The sequence below is a fragment of the Notothenia coriiceps genome, unplaced genomic scaffold (assembly GCF_000735185.1).
Source record: "Notothenia coriiceps isolate Sejong01 unplaced genomic scaffold, NC01 NC01_scaffold00000281, whole genome shotgun sequence".
NCBI lineage: Eukaryota > Metazoa > Chordata > Actinopteri > Perciformes > Nototheniidae > Notothenia > Notothenia coriiceps.
The window spans coordinates 178,273-196,780 of NW_011332982.1; the positions used below are offsets into that span (position 1 = coordinate 178,273).

Below are 18,508 nucleotides of genomic sequence, written 5' to 3' on the forward strand. Positions count from 1 at the left end.
CTGCTGGGAGTCCCAGCAGCTTCTACTGAAGCCAGTCCCCAACTCCGGGGACTTCTGGCCGGGGATTTTTTGCGGCAGTATACACCGTGAAGTTGTTTGCGGCAGTATACGCCGTGAAGTTGTTTGCGGCCTGCCAGTAAACCCAAAGCAGAAGAAGAAGAAGTGACGTCAGCGGCTTCATTTGCCTAATCCACCCCCAGGGATTTATTCCGGTGTGAACGCGATCTGTATTTAGTTCATCAGAACTAAAGAGTTCTGATGAACTAAGTTCTCATGAACCTTTTGTGGGAAAAGTACTGCGGTGTGAAAGCGCCTTTAGACTTGAAAACAGGTTAGTTACTCAGTTTTTAGCTCTGCATAATTCATGATATATCAGTGGTTATCTGTTGTGTGAAACGTATTTACTTCATTACTGTAATTGAATTGTTTGCATGTTGCATACTATAACTGTACAAAAACCCTGCACAATTTACTGTGGTAAACTTACCTTTATGCAACACAGACACTGACCAACCACTATATCTTTGTTGTTTATCTGAAGGACTGAGAAAAGAAGAGGTGCAGGTGGAAGGTTAAGGATTTTCAATGAGGCACAGGAAGCAGCAGTTACAAACTTGGTTTTGGCAAACAATGCATCACACTTAGAGAGATCCGAAGCATAGTAACTATGTGCTGAGATGCATGTTGCACAATGTTATATTTGAAAAAATATGATTTTTTTCAACAACTCATTTGTATTTCTTCACTTTACTGTATTTCTGTATAGTCAAGCAATCTTTCTCTGCAGAAACCTCTCTATGTACAGAGCATAGCCCATACAAGATGAAAGTGCTTTAGATGATGCTCAGCAGTGTGTAGTTGGGTGGTCAAACAATCTAGTATTATGAATGAAGTGTGTTATGCTTGGTGCTAAAGTTTGCATTTGGTAAGTGTTTATGTAGTTTTGAGGGCAGTTATTCATTTAGCAGGAGAAATGAGGTGTTTTGCACTTTGGGTGTGTGGTTTTGTGAATTGTGTTTAGTGTTCTGAGAAACTGAGCAATTAAAAAAAAAGTGTGTTAGCAATCGAGAAAAACTGTAACTGTTGCCTCTGTAATCCGGACACTTAGACTTGAAAACAGGTTAGTTACCAGTTTTTAGCTCTGCATAATTCATGATATATCAGTGCTTATATCTGTTGTGTGAAACTTATTTACTTCATTACTGTAATTGAATGGTTGGCATGTTGCATACTATAACTGTACACAAATCCTGCACAATTGACTGTGGTAAACATACTTTTAAGCAACACAGACACTGACCAACCACTATATCTTTGTTGGTTATCTGAAGGACTGAGAAAAAGAGGTGCAGGTGGAAGGCTAAGGATTTTCAATGAGGCACAGGAAGCAGCAGTTACAAACTGGGTTTTGGTAAACAATGCCATCACACTTAGAGAGATCAGAAGCAGAGTAACTATGTGCTGAGATGCATGTTATTTTTGAATAAAATATGATTTTTTTCAACAACTCATTTGTATTTCTTTATTTACTGTATTTCTGTATAATCAAGCAATCTTTTTCTGCAGAAACCTCTATGTACAGAGCATAGCCCATAACAGATGAAAGTGCTTTAGATTATGCTCAGCAGTGTTTAGTTGGGTGGTCAAACAATCTAGTATTATGAATGAAGTGTGTTATATTTGGTGCTAAAGTTTGCATTTGGTAAGTGTTTATGTAGTTTTGAGGGCAGTTATTCATTTAGCAGGAGAAATGAGGTGTTTTGCACTTTGGGTGTGTGGTTTTGTGAATTGTGTTTAGTGTTCTGAGAAACTGAGCAAATAAAAAAAAAAGTGTGTTAGCAATCGAGAAAAACTGAACTGTTGCCTCTGTAATCCGGACACTTAGACTTGATAACAGGTTACCGTAGTTACCAGTTTGAAGCTCTGCATAATCATGATATATCAGTGCTTATATCTGTTGTGTGAAACTTATTTACTTCATTACTGTAATTGATTTGTTGGCATGTTGCATACTATAACTGTACACAAATCCTGCACAATGTACTGTGGTAGACTTACTGTTATGCAACACAGACACTGACCAACCACTATGTCTGTGTTGTTTATCTGAAGGACTGAGAAACAAAGAGGTGCAGGTGGAAGGCTAAGGATTTCCAATGAGGCACAGGAAGCAGCAGTTACAAACTGGGTTTTGGCAAACAATGCATCACACTTAGAGAGATCCGAAGCATAGTAACTATGTGCTGAGATGCATGTTGCACAATGTTATATTTGAAAAAATATGATTTTTTTCAACAACTCATTTGTATTTCTTCATTTACTGTATTTCTGTATAGTCAAGCAATCTTTCTCTGCAGAAACCTCTATGTACAGAGCATAGCCCATAACAGATGAAAGTGCTTTAGATTATGCTCAGCAGTGTGTAGTTGGGTGGTCAAACAATCTAGTGTTATGAATGAAGTGTGTTATATTTGGTGCTAAAGTTTGCATTTGGTAAGTGTTTATGTAGTTTTGAGGGCAGTTATTAATTTAGCAGGAGAAATGAGGTGTTTTGCACTTTGGGTGTGTGGTTTTGTGAATTGTGTTTAGTGTTCTGAGAAACTGAGCAATTAAAAAAAAAAGAAGTGTGTTAGCAATCGAGAAAAACTGTAAGATTTTAGCTAGAGTATAGGTATTTTATAGCTTATTTTTTAAGGTTGGAAAATATTGGTGGTCCGTCACTTCTCCCTGAAAGCCTCAATGGTCCCAGAAGACGACTCATAAATACTTTGGTCATCCCCTGACTTTTCCTATTACCCCATCACAAGGTTAAAACTTTTGGTTTTGAGTGAAATATTTAGGCAACTAATGGATGACTTGTTCAAGGCATTTTCAAGGCATTCAAGGCATTTAAGGTTCTTTCATGATGAATTATAACGATAATTATAGTCCTCTGACTTCTCATGTAACACAATCATCCTATCAGCATCAGCTGTACTACGTGTTTTGTGCTAATTAGCATAAGTTAGCATGCTGACAAACTAAACTAACATGGCAAACATGGTAAACATTATTCGTGCTAAACATTAATGCATAGCATGTTGGCATTGTGAGCTTGTAAGCATGTTTAAATGATCATTTTGCTTAAGGAACCACAGTGTGAAAGAGGGCTACAGCCGGACAGAGTTTAGCATGGCTGTAGACTCATGTTCAAGCGTAGTTTATGGCTGTGTCACCATAATCACCCCCTTGTTCACTCATTCATTACTCCCTCTATAATAATGGACTCTCAACAGTTTAACCTATGGCAGGGGTCACTTTTGAGACTGAGATCTACCTGAAGTTAAATAAATGTACTAAATGTTTTTAAGTCTTTTTAAGTATTTAATATATTTAATATATTAGTCGACTCTAAGCAGTAATCTGAAATGTTGGATACTCACCCATAATCTATAGTTTTGTAGAGTAATGCATTGGAAATTCTTGCATCTATTAAATGTGGCACATTGTGTTTTAAGATTCTTTGCAGAAAGAAGTGCAATTGATACATTTTCATCCAATTGTGGAACTTTTTAGGGTAATAGTAGACATATTAACATTCAAAATGTCAACACTCAAATAATACGATGGACTGTAAATGAAGTTAAACAAGAATTGATAGGGAGTGACATTTGCCACAACCTATGACTGACCAACTTCACATTATAGGCTCAGATACCAATACTCACCCAAGCAGGCTTTCTTGTGCTTCAAGTGGTTGTAGCTGTAAAAAGGTGATAAAGTAACACTGTCCCGTGTGAGTTCACTAGGAGTACATTTGAAGTTCATTACTGTCAATAAAAGCCATTTGCCATAATATTATATTCTAATGCTCCCTTTAGTACAACATGATATACAATGATAATCTTCAGATAAAAAAAGTGATTTTAAATTATTGACTCTGATGGTAGGTAGGTTGATAATAACTTATACATTATGATATGGGAATGGGCTGGTTGCTGCAGTGAACCTGACCCCGGGGTCAGAGGGGCAGCTGACTCTGTCCTCACATGAATGACCCGAGGGAAGGGCAACAAAGGGATAAAAAGGGGAGGACAAGAGGGAGTAAGAAAAGCGGAATGACTGTCAGAAAGGGCATTTTTCTTTTGAAAATGCTCAGTCCTCTCTGCACTTTCACTTTTCATCAAGTGTTTTGGCTGCACACGAGCTGAAGGAATGCACCGCAGGGCAGCCTGCAGCTAACCTTGACAGTGAGTGCACCCTTCCCCTCAGCATCGTCTCCCCGCCCTCCTTGCGTCCAACCCCACGTCCCAACATGTCCACCTCGGTCCAAGGCCAATATGTATCCTGAGCATCATCTGGCAAGGGTGTTTGTCCACACTAACGTCATCACGTATTTGTTTGGATGGCCATCTGGATGTGAGACTAATAATAAACATCGGTTTTTTTGTGTTGACAAGCTGCCCTGACTGATATGAAGTCTCAAACCTCTGCATACTTTCTTTGAAGTCAAAGACAAAAGTTTGGCTCCTGATCACTTCTCTGAAATGAATGGCTTTTAGAGTCATGTGCGAGCAAGACAGAGCGTTCACTCTCCTCTGTCCACCTCACACTTTAAAGCTTTACAGCTTTGTGGCTGCAGGCTGCAGTGGAAGAGAAAATAAAACATGAGCTTAACTGGGTTCACTCTAAACTAAAGCATGCAGACACTGATACATTCTGAGTTTTTTTTATCACAACAGTCTGAGTGACTGAAAATAATCTCCTTTCACTATGGATCAATCATCTCCATAAATTGCTACAACACTTTATAAAAGGTTTATTTTCTACAGGCGTTTTTTCTAGTAAAAAGGTGCCAGCATCCCAAATTAGATAGTGTAAGACTAGCTATTTCAGACCTTACCACAGACCTATCCCTCTGCGAGAGTGAACATTGGTTACTCTAAACACTTTCCATGAACACAAATCAGGCAGCAAAAACAAACTCCTCTCATTTTAGCTTTGCTACATTTTGTGGATGACATTCTTTCACAATTGTTATATATGTCCCCTTATTGAACCTATTCCCAATGCTCCCATGTGTCATATCTAACCATCATTTAGGTTTACAAATATGTCACTCTGGTAAAAACCACCCATGATGATATATTCTCAGGGCTACAATCTTAAGAAGTAAGGAAAATATATGCAAGAAAGTGAACAATCAAATTTCACAAAATGTTAAAATATCCATTTCATCCAAAGTGTCAACTTCACATGATCTTGATTGCACAGTTTCTTTATTGCCCCAGGCTAAGGCTGACCTGACCTAGTATAAATAGACCCATTTTCACATATATGTTCATATTTATGCAGCCCATTTATTCGACTTTCACACACTCACCAAAACACCCACCATAAATAAACAGAGAGCTAAAATAAATGAATTTGCTCATAAAAGACAGATGTTGCCATTGGATACAAGATTAGACTCGGCATGTAGTCTCCCCTGGGGGAGAAAGATAACACTTGCATGGTAAATGAAGTTATGTATTGGGTGTTTTGAGGCCGGGGGAACAGTAGCAGCTAGTGCTGGAGAGTGGACACACTCAGCCCTGAAGGCTTTCCACTGTGAGCCCTCAACCACATCTTCAAAATAAGGGTGATAAAGGGGCCAAATCCAAAATGTTGAAGGAAGTCCCTTTCCAGCAGCTCAACAATTTACAACCAGGCTTTTCTTAAAAAATAGCCAAGCTCACAGCCCTTCTCCGAAAAGGCTGCTGCACACAGCCAGTGTACTGTATTAAATAATCTATTACTGTAAGGCAGGACCATTGATAGTACATGTCCTGTTTCTAATTGCTACCTATAGAAACTTAAAGATCCCAGCAGCATTGAAGTGAGACACATGCATTCACTATAACAAAACCCTCCCATCCACATGCTGTTTTCATAATGGGCCACTTGAAGAAACACTTACTGTTTGCTCAGTCAGTCAGAGGTCCTCACTGTGTTGACTATTATTCTACTCTCTACAGGGTGGGCTATTTCACTGGAGGTATCAAATGATCACCTATTCTGTTTTCCCTTGAGTGGATGTCGTGGTCGAAGCATCAATGAGGCACTGTGGAGGTGTGGGCCTCTGACACGCACCCAAAAAGGGAAGCTGTCAATCATCTCCAAGGTTTAAAACCATCTCAATAATGCTCTGTCTTCTGTCAGCTTGAAATATTAAATTCTGTCTTGTGCATATAACTGCTCTCTACTGTAATTACAGGTGATATGAAAAGTAATAACTTGTAAGAATATTGATATGAGGTGATAAACTCATTCTACCACCTGCAGGCATTGATTTCATATCCCGACATGGAAGCTGTGAGAATAAAATGATGAAAGTTCATGCAACAAGTTTCTCATAAAGACCATTTGTGTACTGTGCAGGATGTTCTCAGGGAAGAGTAAACACATCCCTAACACTCTCAATTCCTGTTTGGCATTGTGAAAGAAGCTCTTCAGTCATGACAAGTTTTAAAAACCCACTCCACCTAACATCTTTCCCCTGAGGAAAGAAATAGTCGTAGGTGTGGTTGCAGCAGTGGTTTGAATGTTAACCCCTTTTTTTTTTTTTTATTCCGTCTAGTGGTGTGGAAATAAAACTCAGAGATGTTTTATTAATCGCAGAAATAGTTTGCATTTGCAGTCTGTAAACATCTGCAGGGAGGGATGATGCAGCTGCCGTGCCACATTAACCACAGGCAACACCACCGGCTGACCATAGGAAGGGCCTTTGGGAGAGAGGTGGGATTGAATGAGTTTTTCAGTGGAAAGGTTTGGAGTGCACTGAAATAAAATCTTCATGACTGACCACAAGCATTTACTCAGCCATGCAATACCAGCTGGTAACCCATCCAAACTTCAGTCTTCTTATTAATCACAGTTCAGTATAATGTAGCTTCACTTGTCAACCCTGAGATTTTCTCCGAAGCACTTACATGTAAGTACATGAACACAACATGCAGACGCTTCTACAAGTGTTAACTATCTAACGCAAACTTCAAACTAAATCAAATCCAACACACATGCTGGACGGTGTGTTCAACACAGCAGAACATGGAGTTTATTTTCATTCATAGAAGTTTACTGCATTCCACAAACCTGTGGTTGCAGGCAAAATATCGACTGCCTCTAGATGCAAGCTGAGCAAAAGGAAGGAGTCGTGCAACGGCAGCACCATCTACCTTCAGGTGAGAGGATGTGTAGAAGAAAATGTATTCGAATGGATATGGGAAATAAAAACAGAGCAAGACCTTAATTAAAGAAGGAAATGCAATGAAATAATAAAGCCGAGTATATTTCCACAAATGAATTTATTGATGCATAGGGAAAGTAGGAAGCCGTTGCCATAACTCTCTGATTCCTTAGGTTCTCATACTTTCAAATACAATGCATTTACTTTTCTCTTCAAACTATAAGTGCAAGTGGAAAGAAAAGTTATATTGCAAATGCACCCCAAATCTGCCCTCGACTGTTATCACTCATGAGTGTGCACGGAGAGATTAAACCATCAACATGTATGTACAATATGATGTACATCATGTTACTAAAGTGGGGGGGGGGGGGACATTATCTAAATCGGTAGTTATATCAGGGTTTACAGCAAGTTGCTGCCCTCCTGAGGCAAGAGAAAGACCACTTGTAACTTTGCAGGACATTCTTGAGAATAAATAATGAAATTTCAAGTTCTAGCAAGAGTGTTTAAGGACAAAATACAGTAAAGAAACCTGCTAGCAAAGTGTTCCCATAAAACAGGAAGGGTTTCCAAATGTCATAATATTTGCACATTATAGATTTATCCCCCTGCAAAGAGTTTAATTGTGGTTTATAAGTTCATGTATGATGTTTTCTACCATTGCGCAATCAACTGCTATTTTATTAACAGTTTTTCAAACCAAAAGAAAGTTCAAAAAGCTGTCGTGTCCCCAAAATCCTTGTTCCATTTGGCGTACATGCCAAGAGTCCCCGGGCTAACACTGGGCTTAATGCGCTTCAGGGAGTCCTCAAAGTCTTTGAGTTTGATGTTACGCATCTGTGGATACAAGCAATATAGAATTACTATAAATACTGTTACATAATGACACTTCAGAAACATCTTTTGTGTTGTGAGAACTGTATCATTACCTCACTAGCAGCCATTCTTCGGACTTCGTCTGGTCCCAACTCTGTAAGTGAAGATAGTTATACATGAAATAGAATCCGAGTTGATGTAGAGCCGGAAATATATATGAGCAGCACAAATATGCAACGCGTTACCTCTAATGGGTCCGAGCGCAGCGTCTTTAGCTAATGACGTGAGATCACTTCCTGAATATCCGTCGCTCTTTCTGTCAAGTTACAAATCCAGGAATATTGAATACATGAATGCACATGTACACACATAAATGAAATGTTGCAAGGGTACGGTAATATGAAAAACTCACTTTGCGAGATTGGACAGCTCAGTTTTGCTCAGTGGATTCCCATGCTTTGCCAAAAGGTTTTCCAGCAGTGTTAATCTTGTCTAGAGGGACGACAGTTAAATCCTATAAGTGCATTCACTTTAAAATATGTTGCAATATTAAAGATGACACTGATCATAGAAATGAACTGTGATGAATGTTCAAATGTGTTTACCTCTGCATCCGGCAATGCCACATAAACCCTTTTTGCAAAGCGCCTGTAATATTTACACAAGAGGAATATTGTTATTGAGCTTGTAACAGATGAAAACTGAATAATTGTGCAGGGTGTGGAGTGTCATCATTTACCTCAGCACTGCTTCATCGAGCTCCTGAGGCCTGTTGGTCGCTCCCATTACGAGCACCCTGTCGTCCCCTCCTGACTGCACCTGAAACAGAGAAGCACTATTTTGCTCAACTCCACTCGAAACTCTCTGGAGCTGGTTCACTTTGACATGTGGCTCTTACCCCATCAAACTCAACGAGGAACTCTGTTTTTAATCGACGAGACGCTTCGTGTTCTCCCTCCCTCCTTTCACACAGCAAGCTGTCAATTTCATCTGAATGGAAAAACAAAAATAAAGGTTTATTTATGACCAGCAGATGGGGGGGATAACCCGGAGCACATTTGGTCAATAAATAGACTAATACAAACCAATAAAGATGACAGAGGGCTGCAATTCTCTGGCAACTGCAAACAGGGCTCGAACAAGCTTCTCACCCTCTCCCACCTGTAACGGTGATGAAAGAAAAGGTTAAAAGAAATCCTAGGCTAAATTAAGGGAAGTCTGAAAAAGTACTCCAGGCATATTGAGCTTTCTCACGTATTTAGAGGTCAGACTGGCAGCACTGATGTTGAAGAAAGTGGCGTTTGACTCTGCTGCGACTGCTTTGGCCTTGTGAGAGGAAGCAAAAGGCAGTGATGTATCCGATCAAACTGAGGCAACACCATCAACAACATATAATTATAACAGAGCTTCTAATCGAGTGCTTACCAGCATTGTTTTCCCATTGCCAGGTGGGCCGAATAAAAGCAAACCACGTGCCGGAGATCTCAGGCCAGTAAAGAGCTAGATGGCAAAGCGTTGTTAGTAAATCTCAAATTGTTAGGATCAGTGTAAGCAGAGGATACATTTTCACAAGTGATCACCTCTGGTCTTAAGGCAGGGAGGATGACAATTTCTTGGAGTGCTTGCTTGGCCAGTACCTGTCCCGCAATGTCTTTAAAAGATACTGATGCCGCACTGAAATGAACACAGAAAGCTTTTTTAGGAGAACATTTTCCTTTTGTTTAAATATAGGGACAGCTGAAATGGCAGGTGTTGTTCTATCATTGCTTGCAAATACCTTTCAACAATTTCATTCATGATTAGGGAGGCCAGTTTGCTGTCAACATTTTTGAAGTTTCTCATATTCCTTTTTGCCGGCTGCTTCACAGTTGTGGGTTTTCCATTTTGATGTCTTCCCACCCGTGGGGTCGCCTTTGAAGGGACAAAAACATTACACACTTCATCAGAATTAGACGTATTGAGGTTACACACACAACTCGACAACTAAATGTAATTTGAAATCACCTTTGGATCGGTGGGTCTGGATGGTGGGCGAACTACAGTGGAGGGTCTGATGTTACCTCGCACGGCAGGCTGGCTTTTGGGTAAAGGATTTGGTTGTGGAAGACCATGATTGGAGAACTTCAGTGGATCGCTCCTCCTTTTAGATGCCATTGTTGCTTCTGTGAAGCAAGAACAGCATTGAACTTCAGTATCAGGTCAGATAACCAAATCAATTTAAAAAAAAAAAAAAGTAAGTCAAGAATTTAGGATGTCAACAACAACAACAACAACAACAACAACAATAGAGCTTACCTAACAGACTGAGCCTTTCTTTTGCCATGTTGAGATTTGTGACCATTTTATCTTGAAGTCTCTTTGCTCTGTCATATTGCTCTCCTGCTGAAAAAACATGGGAGTATAATGCTAAATCATGTCAACACTGCACACTGTGGACACCTGAGAGTTATGTTTGTTTTAACACACCCTGTCCCGTGATCTCTACAGCAATCCCCCTTTCAAGCTCAGAAATCCCTTTTTTATACCACTGCACAGCCTCCTCTTTCGCTCCTGTCATAACAGAAAGCGGGTGTTTGTTACAAGCTGTCACATGACACAACACATCACACAATAACTCATACACACTTAACAGACCTGAATCATCTTCGTCGATCCTCAATGCCTTCGAAACATACTCAAACGCCTGTTTATGGTAGTTTTTAATGACTTCGCCGCTGTCTTTGCTTTTACTTGCCATTGTTTTGGCCTACATCCCTATCACGTTCTCGCAGGTTGTAACTCCACGTTAGCCACTTTTAAATGAGGGCAGGGTCAAATAGCATTTATAATTCGGTCAATCCGAAGTCTTGGGTTTATGAAACAAGCCATATGCAAAATATGTACCAGTAATTCCAATGCTCATCGGTCTCATCGCAACAAAACCATTTCCAAACCTAACTTCCGCTTTCCCTTGTGTACCTCGATGTCTTCTTCTCTTTGTTTTTTTGAGGCGGTTGCCATCCAGACGTTGCATTACCGCCTCCTACTGGATAAATAATAAAACTACCATTTACAAAGTAACTAAAAGGCATTACTATATGAAAAATGGAAACTAAATTATACACATTTAACCTCTTATCGCAAATAACTAGCCTACTACCGTAATAATTGCTCAAAACTCTGAGAGGATATGAAAGGCTCTCTCTGCAGTCGTTATTTAAATGCATTTCATAAACTTTAAAGGGAGTATTTTTTATTGATACACGGTTCACAGTCCTGCAATACTATACAAACATACATACATTATAATACAATACTAATGCAATACAATGGATATTTATTGGTAGGACCACATCAAAAACAAAGCATTCCGCACATGATAAATGCCTCAATGCCTGTGAGGTGAACGGGTACAATACCACTGGACCCGCTCACTTTACGGGCAGTGCAATTTCGTAACCAAACATCCATCTTAGTAACGGCAACGCCTCTTTGTTTTTTCACCAATCACTGTCTGTTGCATAATCTATTAACCAATCAAGATATTCTGACGTCACTGTCATAACAGTTTCAGCGACGCCCCTCACCTGGCTCAACACAGACAAACAAGGAATCCTCTGATTCCGTCTGTGACAGCCGCTTTTTTTTGTCACTGCTTTTCTGGCTGTACAATATTTGCACAATATACAGGTTTTGTATTTCGTGCCTTTTCGGTATGCATAATAATAACGACAGACTGTCTAAAAGGTGACGTTAGCTGCTCTCTCCGGCAAAAACTTATCAACCGGTAACAACACCACGGCCAGCTGACGGAAACTGAGCTTGTTAGCCAGCTAGCTGTCTTTCCAGTCGAACTGCCCTTTGTCTTTACAAGCAAGTCTGCTAGCTGGCATTGTTTTTCCTCTTGGTTAGTAGACATCGGCTTTTGCAATTTCACTTTTTCTTCTGACAAAAGTTAAGCAAACCAAGATAGGCAGCTTGGGAACCAAGATGTCGAACCGAGTGGTGTGCAGAGAAGCAAGTCACGCCGGGAGCTGGTACTCTGCATCGGGTAACTGTCAATAAAGCACCGTCCATGTTAGCAGGCTGTGCTAGCTGGCTGTTTTTTTTTTTTCATGGTAGTTTATTGGTTTTGACGGCTCTATTTTGCATTGCCTTCATTATCTTAAGATCAAAAACGGTCTAATGAAACGCTTGTCACAGCAGACGATGACTGTTAATGTAATAAATGTAACGCTAATCCATTTGATGAAAAGTCTAGTAGCTAACATTAGCTGCTGTTGACTGCCCCTTTTCTGTTATCCCGTTTAGTGCACGGTTGGTTTAAGCCTATTCAGCACTTCTACTCCTCTGATGGTCGATGGAAATCTTCCAAAACAATCAGACACATCAGCTGTTCAGCATTTTGACAATAAATTAAATATTCTCTACATAACAAAAGCTAACTTGGCTAATTTTGCAGAACTTCCTGGCCTAGCTGCCATCTGGTTATAGTAAGAGATTCCCCGAAATAGCTACAATTTAACTTGAGTTTCTGGTATTGCGGTCTGGTTAGTCTCTTACTCTGAATTTGGAAGCAAAATGTTCGCTGCTGTGAAACAAAGGACTTGGAAGGGCAGGGCAGAACATTGAATGTTCATGTTGCACCCCTTCCCCCATTTCACTAACTATCTGCTTGTTTATAGGTATTTGACGTCGAAAGCCTGCCTGTTTATCCCTTTTAAGCTTGCGGTACTGCATTGTTTGTAATAACAGTATTCGACAGATGTTTCGTAAATATGTTTGTTACAAATGAACAATAATATTTCCATACAATACATCTGAAAACATAGATAACATTATCTTCCCACATTACAACTGTCTTTTTTCGTTTTATACAAAACAATGATAGTAGTTGTTTGTTTTTCCTGCAGATTTAGTTACGTCAGTTTGCTATGACTGATTGATGTTGTAATAACATGAAACCTTCTATAGACTAAAAATGTTAGTGTTTTCCAGTAGAGAGTGTTGACAAGCTTATTTTTGTTGTTTAACTGTGCAAGAACACATTAACTTATGCTTTTTTACTACAATTTCCTTAAGGGTCCAGTGTATGATTGAAATGTTCTACATTTTCCCACCAAAAATAAAATAACACTTATTTTTTAAATATCCCACCAACCACTTTTGCAACACTTTTATCCATCAGGGATTATTACTGTGACATATTACCTTCATTTCCTAGGGAGCTATCCCTTCATCTTTACTCTGTCAATCGAATCTCATTTTGATTGTATACCATTTTTGTTTTTGATGCTGTCCCTTACATTTTGTTTTTGTATTGGTCTGAAATAAAATTATTTTGTATTTCTACCTTTTCAGGATCCCAGTTGAATGCACAACTAGAAGGCTGGCTGTCTAAAGCAGAGTCCTCCACCAGACCTGCTAGAGCCATCATAGCACCGTAAGCAAACATTGAATAAAATATGTCAAAATAAATCTTTGATGTCTTCTTTGAATTGTACATGCTTTTCTTTGCAGGCATGCAGGGTATACCTACTGTGGTGCTTGTGCAGCATATGCCTACAAGCAGGTTGATCCCTCTGTTACGTAAGTCATTCGGTTTTCATCTCTTTTTCTCCTTGCTTTTAAAAAAGGCTTTATCTTATCTTACATTTCCCTCAGAAGAGTGAACAGATTTGAGTTTAGATAGAAGAAAATATAGTGCTGGTGGTGTGCCTTTTGTGAATAGAGTGAGTGAGATAAAATCCTGTTGCCCTTCAGTCGTAGGGTGTTCATCCTGGGACCTTCACACCATGTGCCCCTCTCCCGCTGTGCCCTGTCACCGGCAGAGATCTATAGAACACCTCTCTATGACCTGAGAATCGACCAGAAGGGTATTCAACGTTTTCACTCATGAATTTGTAACTGTGACTGTTTTTTGTATGCGTGTTTGTTGCTCAACCTCAAATGTTAACACATGCTAACAGGTTCATTATATAGGAAGGTATTTATAAGGTCATGTAGTAGGAAGAATAGACACAGTTCAGGTTTGTCAAGTGTAGAATGTAGTCGAGCTGATCTGAGCAAAGTGCAGACCTTTGGAGGTGAACATTTTTTTTGATCATCCAGGCAGTTCCCTCACTATTAAGATAAAGGGTTTCAATAATCAGGTTTTTTTTAAGCTAGACTCTTATACCTGCAGTAATTTTGTGTGCGGTTCAAAACAATGATTCGATCAGTAGACATGGTCGTTATAACATGCACAAATTAAAGTGAAACTCACCTCTGTTTTACAGTTTATGCTGACCTCTGGAAAACTGGGTTGTTTGAGCGGATGAGTCTGCAGACAGATGAAGATGAGCACAGTATTGAAATGCACTTGCCTTACACTGCTAAAGCCATGGAGAGGTAATGCACATAGGAGTGGCATTCATTGAAACAAAAATAATCGACACTGCATTTGCTGAGACAAGGGTCAAGTTTTTTTCTTAAACAAACACTTTTTTACATTTAGTGCTTCTCAAAAAAACACATTGGGTGTATTCTTGAGCTCTAACAAATTATTTGAATGCATTTACTTCCTCCTAAATCATTTTCTATACTAAGGTGTAATTTGGGCCATTGTAGGTACAATCAAGAATAATTACGGAGACTTTGAAAATACATGACTGTGAATTAGGCCCATTTAGAGAAAAACAACATTGATTTGGATATAATTATTTTGTCCATAATGTTCCATACTGTTACACCTCTTCACTTATGTGGGCGTATGCCATCCCTATATACCGTCTGAATCTGTAGAATGATGACATGGAAATTAACTCAATTGTTTTCCCTTTATAACTTAAGAGAATATTTCTTTTTTTCTACTAGACTTGGTGTTTTTTTCCCCTTGCAGAATTACAAAAAGAAGTGGTACATTTATAGTTTTTTCCCCCAGAATATCACCCTCCTTGTGTGACTCTGTAATTGTTTTTTTGTGCCTATAATTGCCCTAATTGCAAAGCCAGTTTTCAAATCTTGCATTATTTACATCCATGTTAACTTGCCTGCAGTCTCCTTTCTTGTCTTTGCTAGCGCATTGCAGCATATTTTGTCATGTTTGTGTCACCTGGATCAGTCGAAATACTGAGACCATTTGCATGAATGTGTAGTTCTGTTCATTCTTTCATTGTCATTCAAAACGTACTGGCATTCAGAATCACATTGGTTCAGGGACACCTGGAAAGTGTGATGTGCATAATTGATACAGCCTTCTGTCAGGGCTGGCAGGAGTCAGAGGCATTTTCTTGGTTTACTAAAGCAGGGATCGGGTATTATGAAAGTAAAAAGATTAGCATTTTCTCATTAGTCTCAATAATGGATGAAAAATAAACCTGCATTAATGCAGATTTTATTTCCACCCATGGCCATGGGAGAGACCTTTGACAGTGAGGGGCAGATATTGTTGACAAGTTTTTGATTCAATATTGTGATGTTGCAGCCACAAAGATGAGTTTAGCATCGTGCCTGTGCTCGTGGGAGCCCTGAGTGAATCCAAGGAGCAGGAATATGGGAAACTGCTCAGCAAGTACCTGGCAGACCCTTCCAACCTTTTCATTATCTCATCCGACTTCTGCCACTGGGGTAGGTGCCGACAAATTTAAGCACTGAAATATACATGAATTTTATGTTATCATATATTATTCTCCATTTAAAGGAGTATGCTTTGTCATCTGAAGATAATCCTGCCTAAATGTCATAGCTGTGGCATGTCTCTCCTGATACTATGTTTGTTTCTTTAGGTCAACGGTTCCGTTACACATACTATGATGAATCTCAAGGAGAGATCCACAGGTCCATTGAGCATCTTGATAAAATGGTAACCACTAAGCCATATTCAATTCAAATGTGATGATTACAAATAAAAATAAAAAGTCATTCCACAGAAGGTCAGAAGGTACATGGACATAGACTTCTGTTTTGTTTTCTCTCGATCATGAAGTGTGTTTTCTTGAACACACAGCACACAGAACAAAAATGATACAGTATCGTATACATGATTTATTAACAACAAAACAAATCAAAAGATGACCTTTTTTCTGTGCTTGTGAAGGGGATGGGCATTATAGAAACGCTGGATCCAATGTCTTTCACCAACTACTTGAAGAAGTACCGGAACACCATCTGTGGGCGGCACCCGATTGGAGTGCTTCTAAATGTAAGTACCACAGAAGAAGAGCCTTAACGGGTGTATCACTATTTAACATTATGTAGGTATTTGGATGGGGGTTCAAATGACTGCTACTTGCTTGCAGAAATTACAACTGTGAAAACATGAAATACTTGCTTTTAAGAATCCGACCTCTTAATATGAAGAGTATATTCTTACTGCAGACACATCGTTTCAACGTGGAGGAATCTAATCGTGAAAGGATTGGACAATACATATTTGGGGCAGTGCTTTAGTTATCATTCATTTGGCCCTGGAGAACTGTTAAATAACTAAATGATTGTTTATCAAGAGAATAACGCATTGTATCCTTATTGCCTGACGTGCTAATGTTGATGTTTTGCAGGCTGTTGCTGAGCTGAGGAAGTCTGGCTCGGAAATGAACTTCTCTTTCCTGAACTACGCCCAATCCAGCGAGTGCAGGAACTGGCAGGACAGCTCCGTGAGTTACGCTGCCGGGGCCCTCATCGCTCATTGAGGTCGACTTCTGCAGGGGCCTCCGCAGCGTTGTCGCCCTGCCCCTTACTATCTATCGCCATAATCTGACCCAGATACCCTCCCTCTCACCCCAACCCCAGTTACGCCCACCCCTTTGCAGGAAGGACCTAGACACTCAAAGCCAATACAGTCTTCTTTCTCTGTCTCTCCCTCTCCTCCGCCTATCTCCTTGAAGTGCAGTTTTCAGATTACGTAGGCCAAATTGGTTGGAGGAAATGGGAGAGAGCGTAATATTTTGGCTCAGAGTTAGCGTTGGGAAGGGGAACTCTTACTTGGGTTTCGAAGTGAGTTGTAATAATGCAATCTTTACATTTTGGCTCTCGATCTGTGCATATGTAATTTGCCTCCAGAAAGGAATGAAAATAAAACGGCAGATCTTAACAGAGCATATTGCAATTTTGCCGGATAAAAAATAAATGGGTGTTTTGACTGACTGCTGAAAGACACGTGACACTTAAAACAGTTTCATTGGTAATTACTACCAATCCTTAACATATGTTGTAGTTGCTAACAAAGGGCTGCACCCACCAAATTTAGCTAACTCCCTACTGTACAAACCAAAAACATTTATTACTCTTTTATTATTTTTTTCTTTACTCATATTTTATTCCTTTTATTTCTCCCTACCTTTTATATTTTCATTAGACGTGAACGTATTTACTCGAGTAGTGTGTAGATTTTAACAAAAGCAGTGTTGTTACTTAGGCTCGTATATGGCTTGCCCAATAAATTATTGTGTGCAACACTGCTTCCAGATTCCAATTCTATACCTGTAGCATTATAGATATGTTTTTCAGGGGCCAGACTCCAGTTGTGCTACAGTAATGTAATCTAAGCTGGATATCGTGTAAATCACTCCAACACTGACACCTCTACTCTTTGTTTACACTGCCACCTTGAATCTCTGTTGTTATTGAACTGTCAGAAGACTCAAGTGTTAGTTTTATTTTTTAGCTAGGTATCTGGAAAATGTCCTTTGTTACACATGCCATTCTGTGAGAGCAGCTAAACGTATGCTTTACCCCGACCAAAGTGGTTAAGGATTCGATGATCTGCTTGAATAGTTTGAAAATGTAAAAGATCGGTTCATTTGGTATTCATTTACAACTCTTTGTTAATACGTTTTGATCTAAGAATGCCAAACGTTATTGAGAATATATAAGACATCCTTATTTATGTTTGCTTTCCAGCATCACATAGACAAGGTTGGCTATGACGAGCAATGGGTGGCCCAGTTTCAAGATTAGTGCATAGCATAGCATTAGCATACTTTGCTACAAGGTTTAACATAACCTAGAAAGAGACACACATTGCTCCTAGATAAAAAAAGAAATATTTAATTTACAAAATGATAACAATTATTTACAAAAAAAGAAAATATATATTTCCTTTTTAATATAAAATGCTCAAATATTTTTCATAGATTAACAAACTGCATACATATTCTGAATGCTAACACCTCATGACAGTAGTGGCAGTATAGGCTTTAATGACAATATGATATGGATATTTGATTATCTCTGACGCATTAAGCTACAATGTCTTGTTGAACCAAGTGGGCACAGACTGAAAGATGAAATGCTCAGACTCACTTAACTTCTGACGCTAATTTAAGGGAAACTAGTAAAGCATGACACACTGTGCTATTGTGCCTTTTATCACTGTTGTAAACATATAAAGTGTATTCTCACTTTTAGTCTTATTGTAGGTGTACTTTGAGTTTTTTTTTCTTCTACATGTACCCCTGCCTCGTGCCCAACAATATCTCCAGGTAACCCGCCTGGCACTCCAGGAGTGTGTGTGACCTGCCCCCA

The 18,508-nt window shown here is 39.3% G+C and overlaps 2 protein-coding genes across 4 annotated transcripts; one reads left to right on the forward strand and one right to left on the reverse strand.

Annotated features, from left to right (window-relative positions):
• Nucleotides 1-7,305: 7,305 nt before the first annotated feature.
• spast (spastin) lies at nucleotides 7,306-10,983 on the reverse strand. 3 transcript variants are annotated; one of them, XM_010779128.1, is made up of 16 exons: nucleotides 10,658-10,983; nucleotides 10,490-10,573; nucleotides 10,319-10,402; nucleotides 10,028-10,185; nucleotides 9,801-9,934; nucleotides 9,604-9,697; nucleotides 9,449-9,523; nucleotides 9,278-9,349; nucleotides 9,109-9,184; nucleotides 8,922-9,013; nucleotides 8,763-8,842; nucleotides 8,629-8,671; nucleotides 8,436-8,515; nucleotides 8,269-8,339; nucleotides 8,137-8,177; nucleotides 7,306-8,044 (listed from the first exon to the last, which is right to left on the reverse strand). In XM_010779128.1, exons 1-16 carry the CDS (start codon nucleotides 10,758-10,760, stop codon nucleotides 7,919-7,921), a joined length of 1,413 nt encoding a protein of 470 aa, XP_010777430.1. In that variant the 5' UTR covers nucleotides 10,761-10,983; the 3' UTR covers nucleotides 7,306-7,918. The 3 variants fall into 3 exon arrangements, with proteins under 3 accessions (XP_010777430.1, XP_010777355.1, XP_010777502.1); XM_010779053.1 differs by having other exon boundaries at nucleotides 10,319-10,405; XM_010779200.1 differs by lacking the exons at nucleotides 7,306-8,044; nucleotides 8,137-8,177 and having other exon boundaries at nucleotides 8,432-8,515; nucleotides 10,319-10,405.
• Nucleotides 10,984-11,590: 607 nt separating this feature from the next.
• Nucleotides 11,591-18,386, forward strand: memo1 (mediator of cell motility 1). Its single transcript, XM_010779305.1, has 9 exons — nucleotides 11,591-12,053; nucleotides 13,364-13,445; nucleotides 13,523-13,591; nucleotides 13,766-13,878; nucleotides 14,281-14,392; nucleotides 15,468-15,610; nucleotides 15,769-15,845; nucleotides 16,080-16,184; nucleotides 16,543-18,386. Exons 1-9 carry the CDS (start codon nucleotides 11,993-11,995, stop codon nucleotides 16,672-16,674), a joined length of 894 nt encoding a protein of 297 aa, XP_010777607.1. The 5' UTR covers nucleotides 11,591-11,992; the 3' UTR covers nucleotides 16,675-18,386.
• Nucleotides 18,387-18,508: the final 122 nt, after the last annotated feature.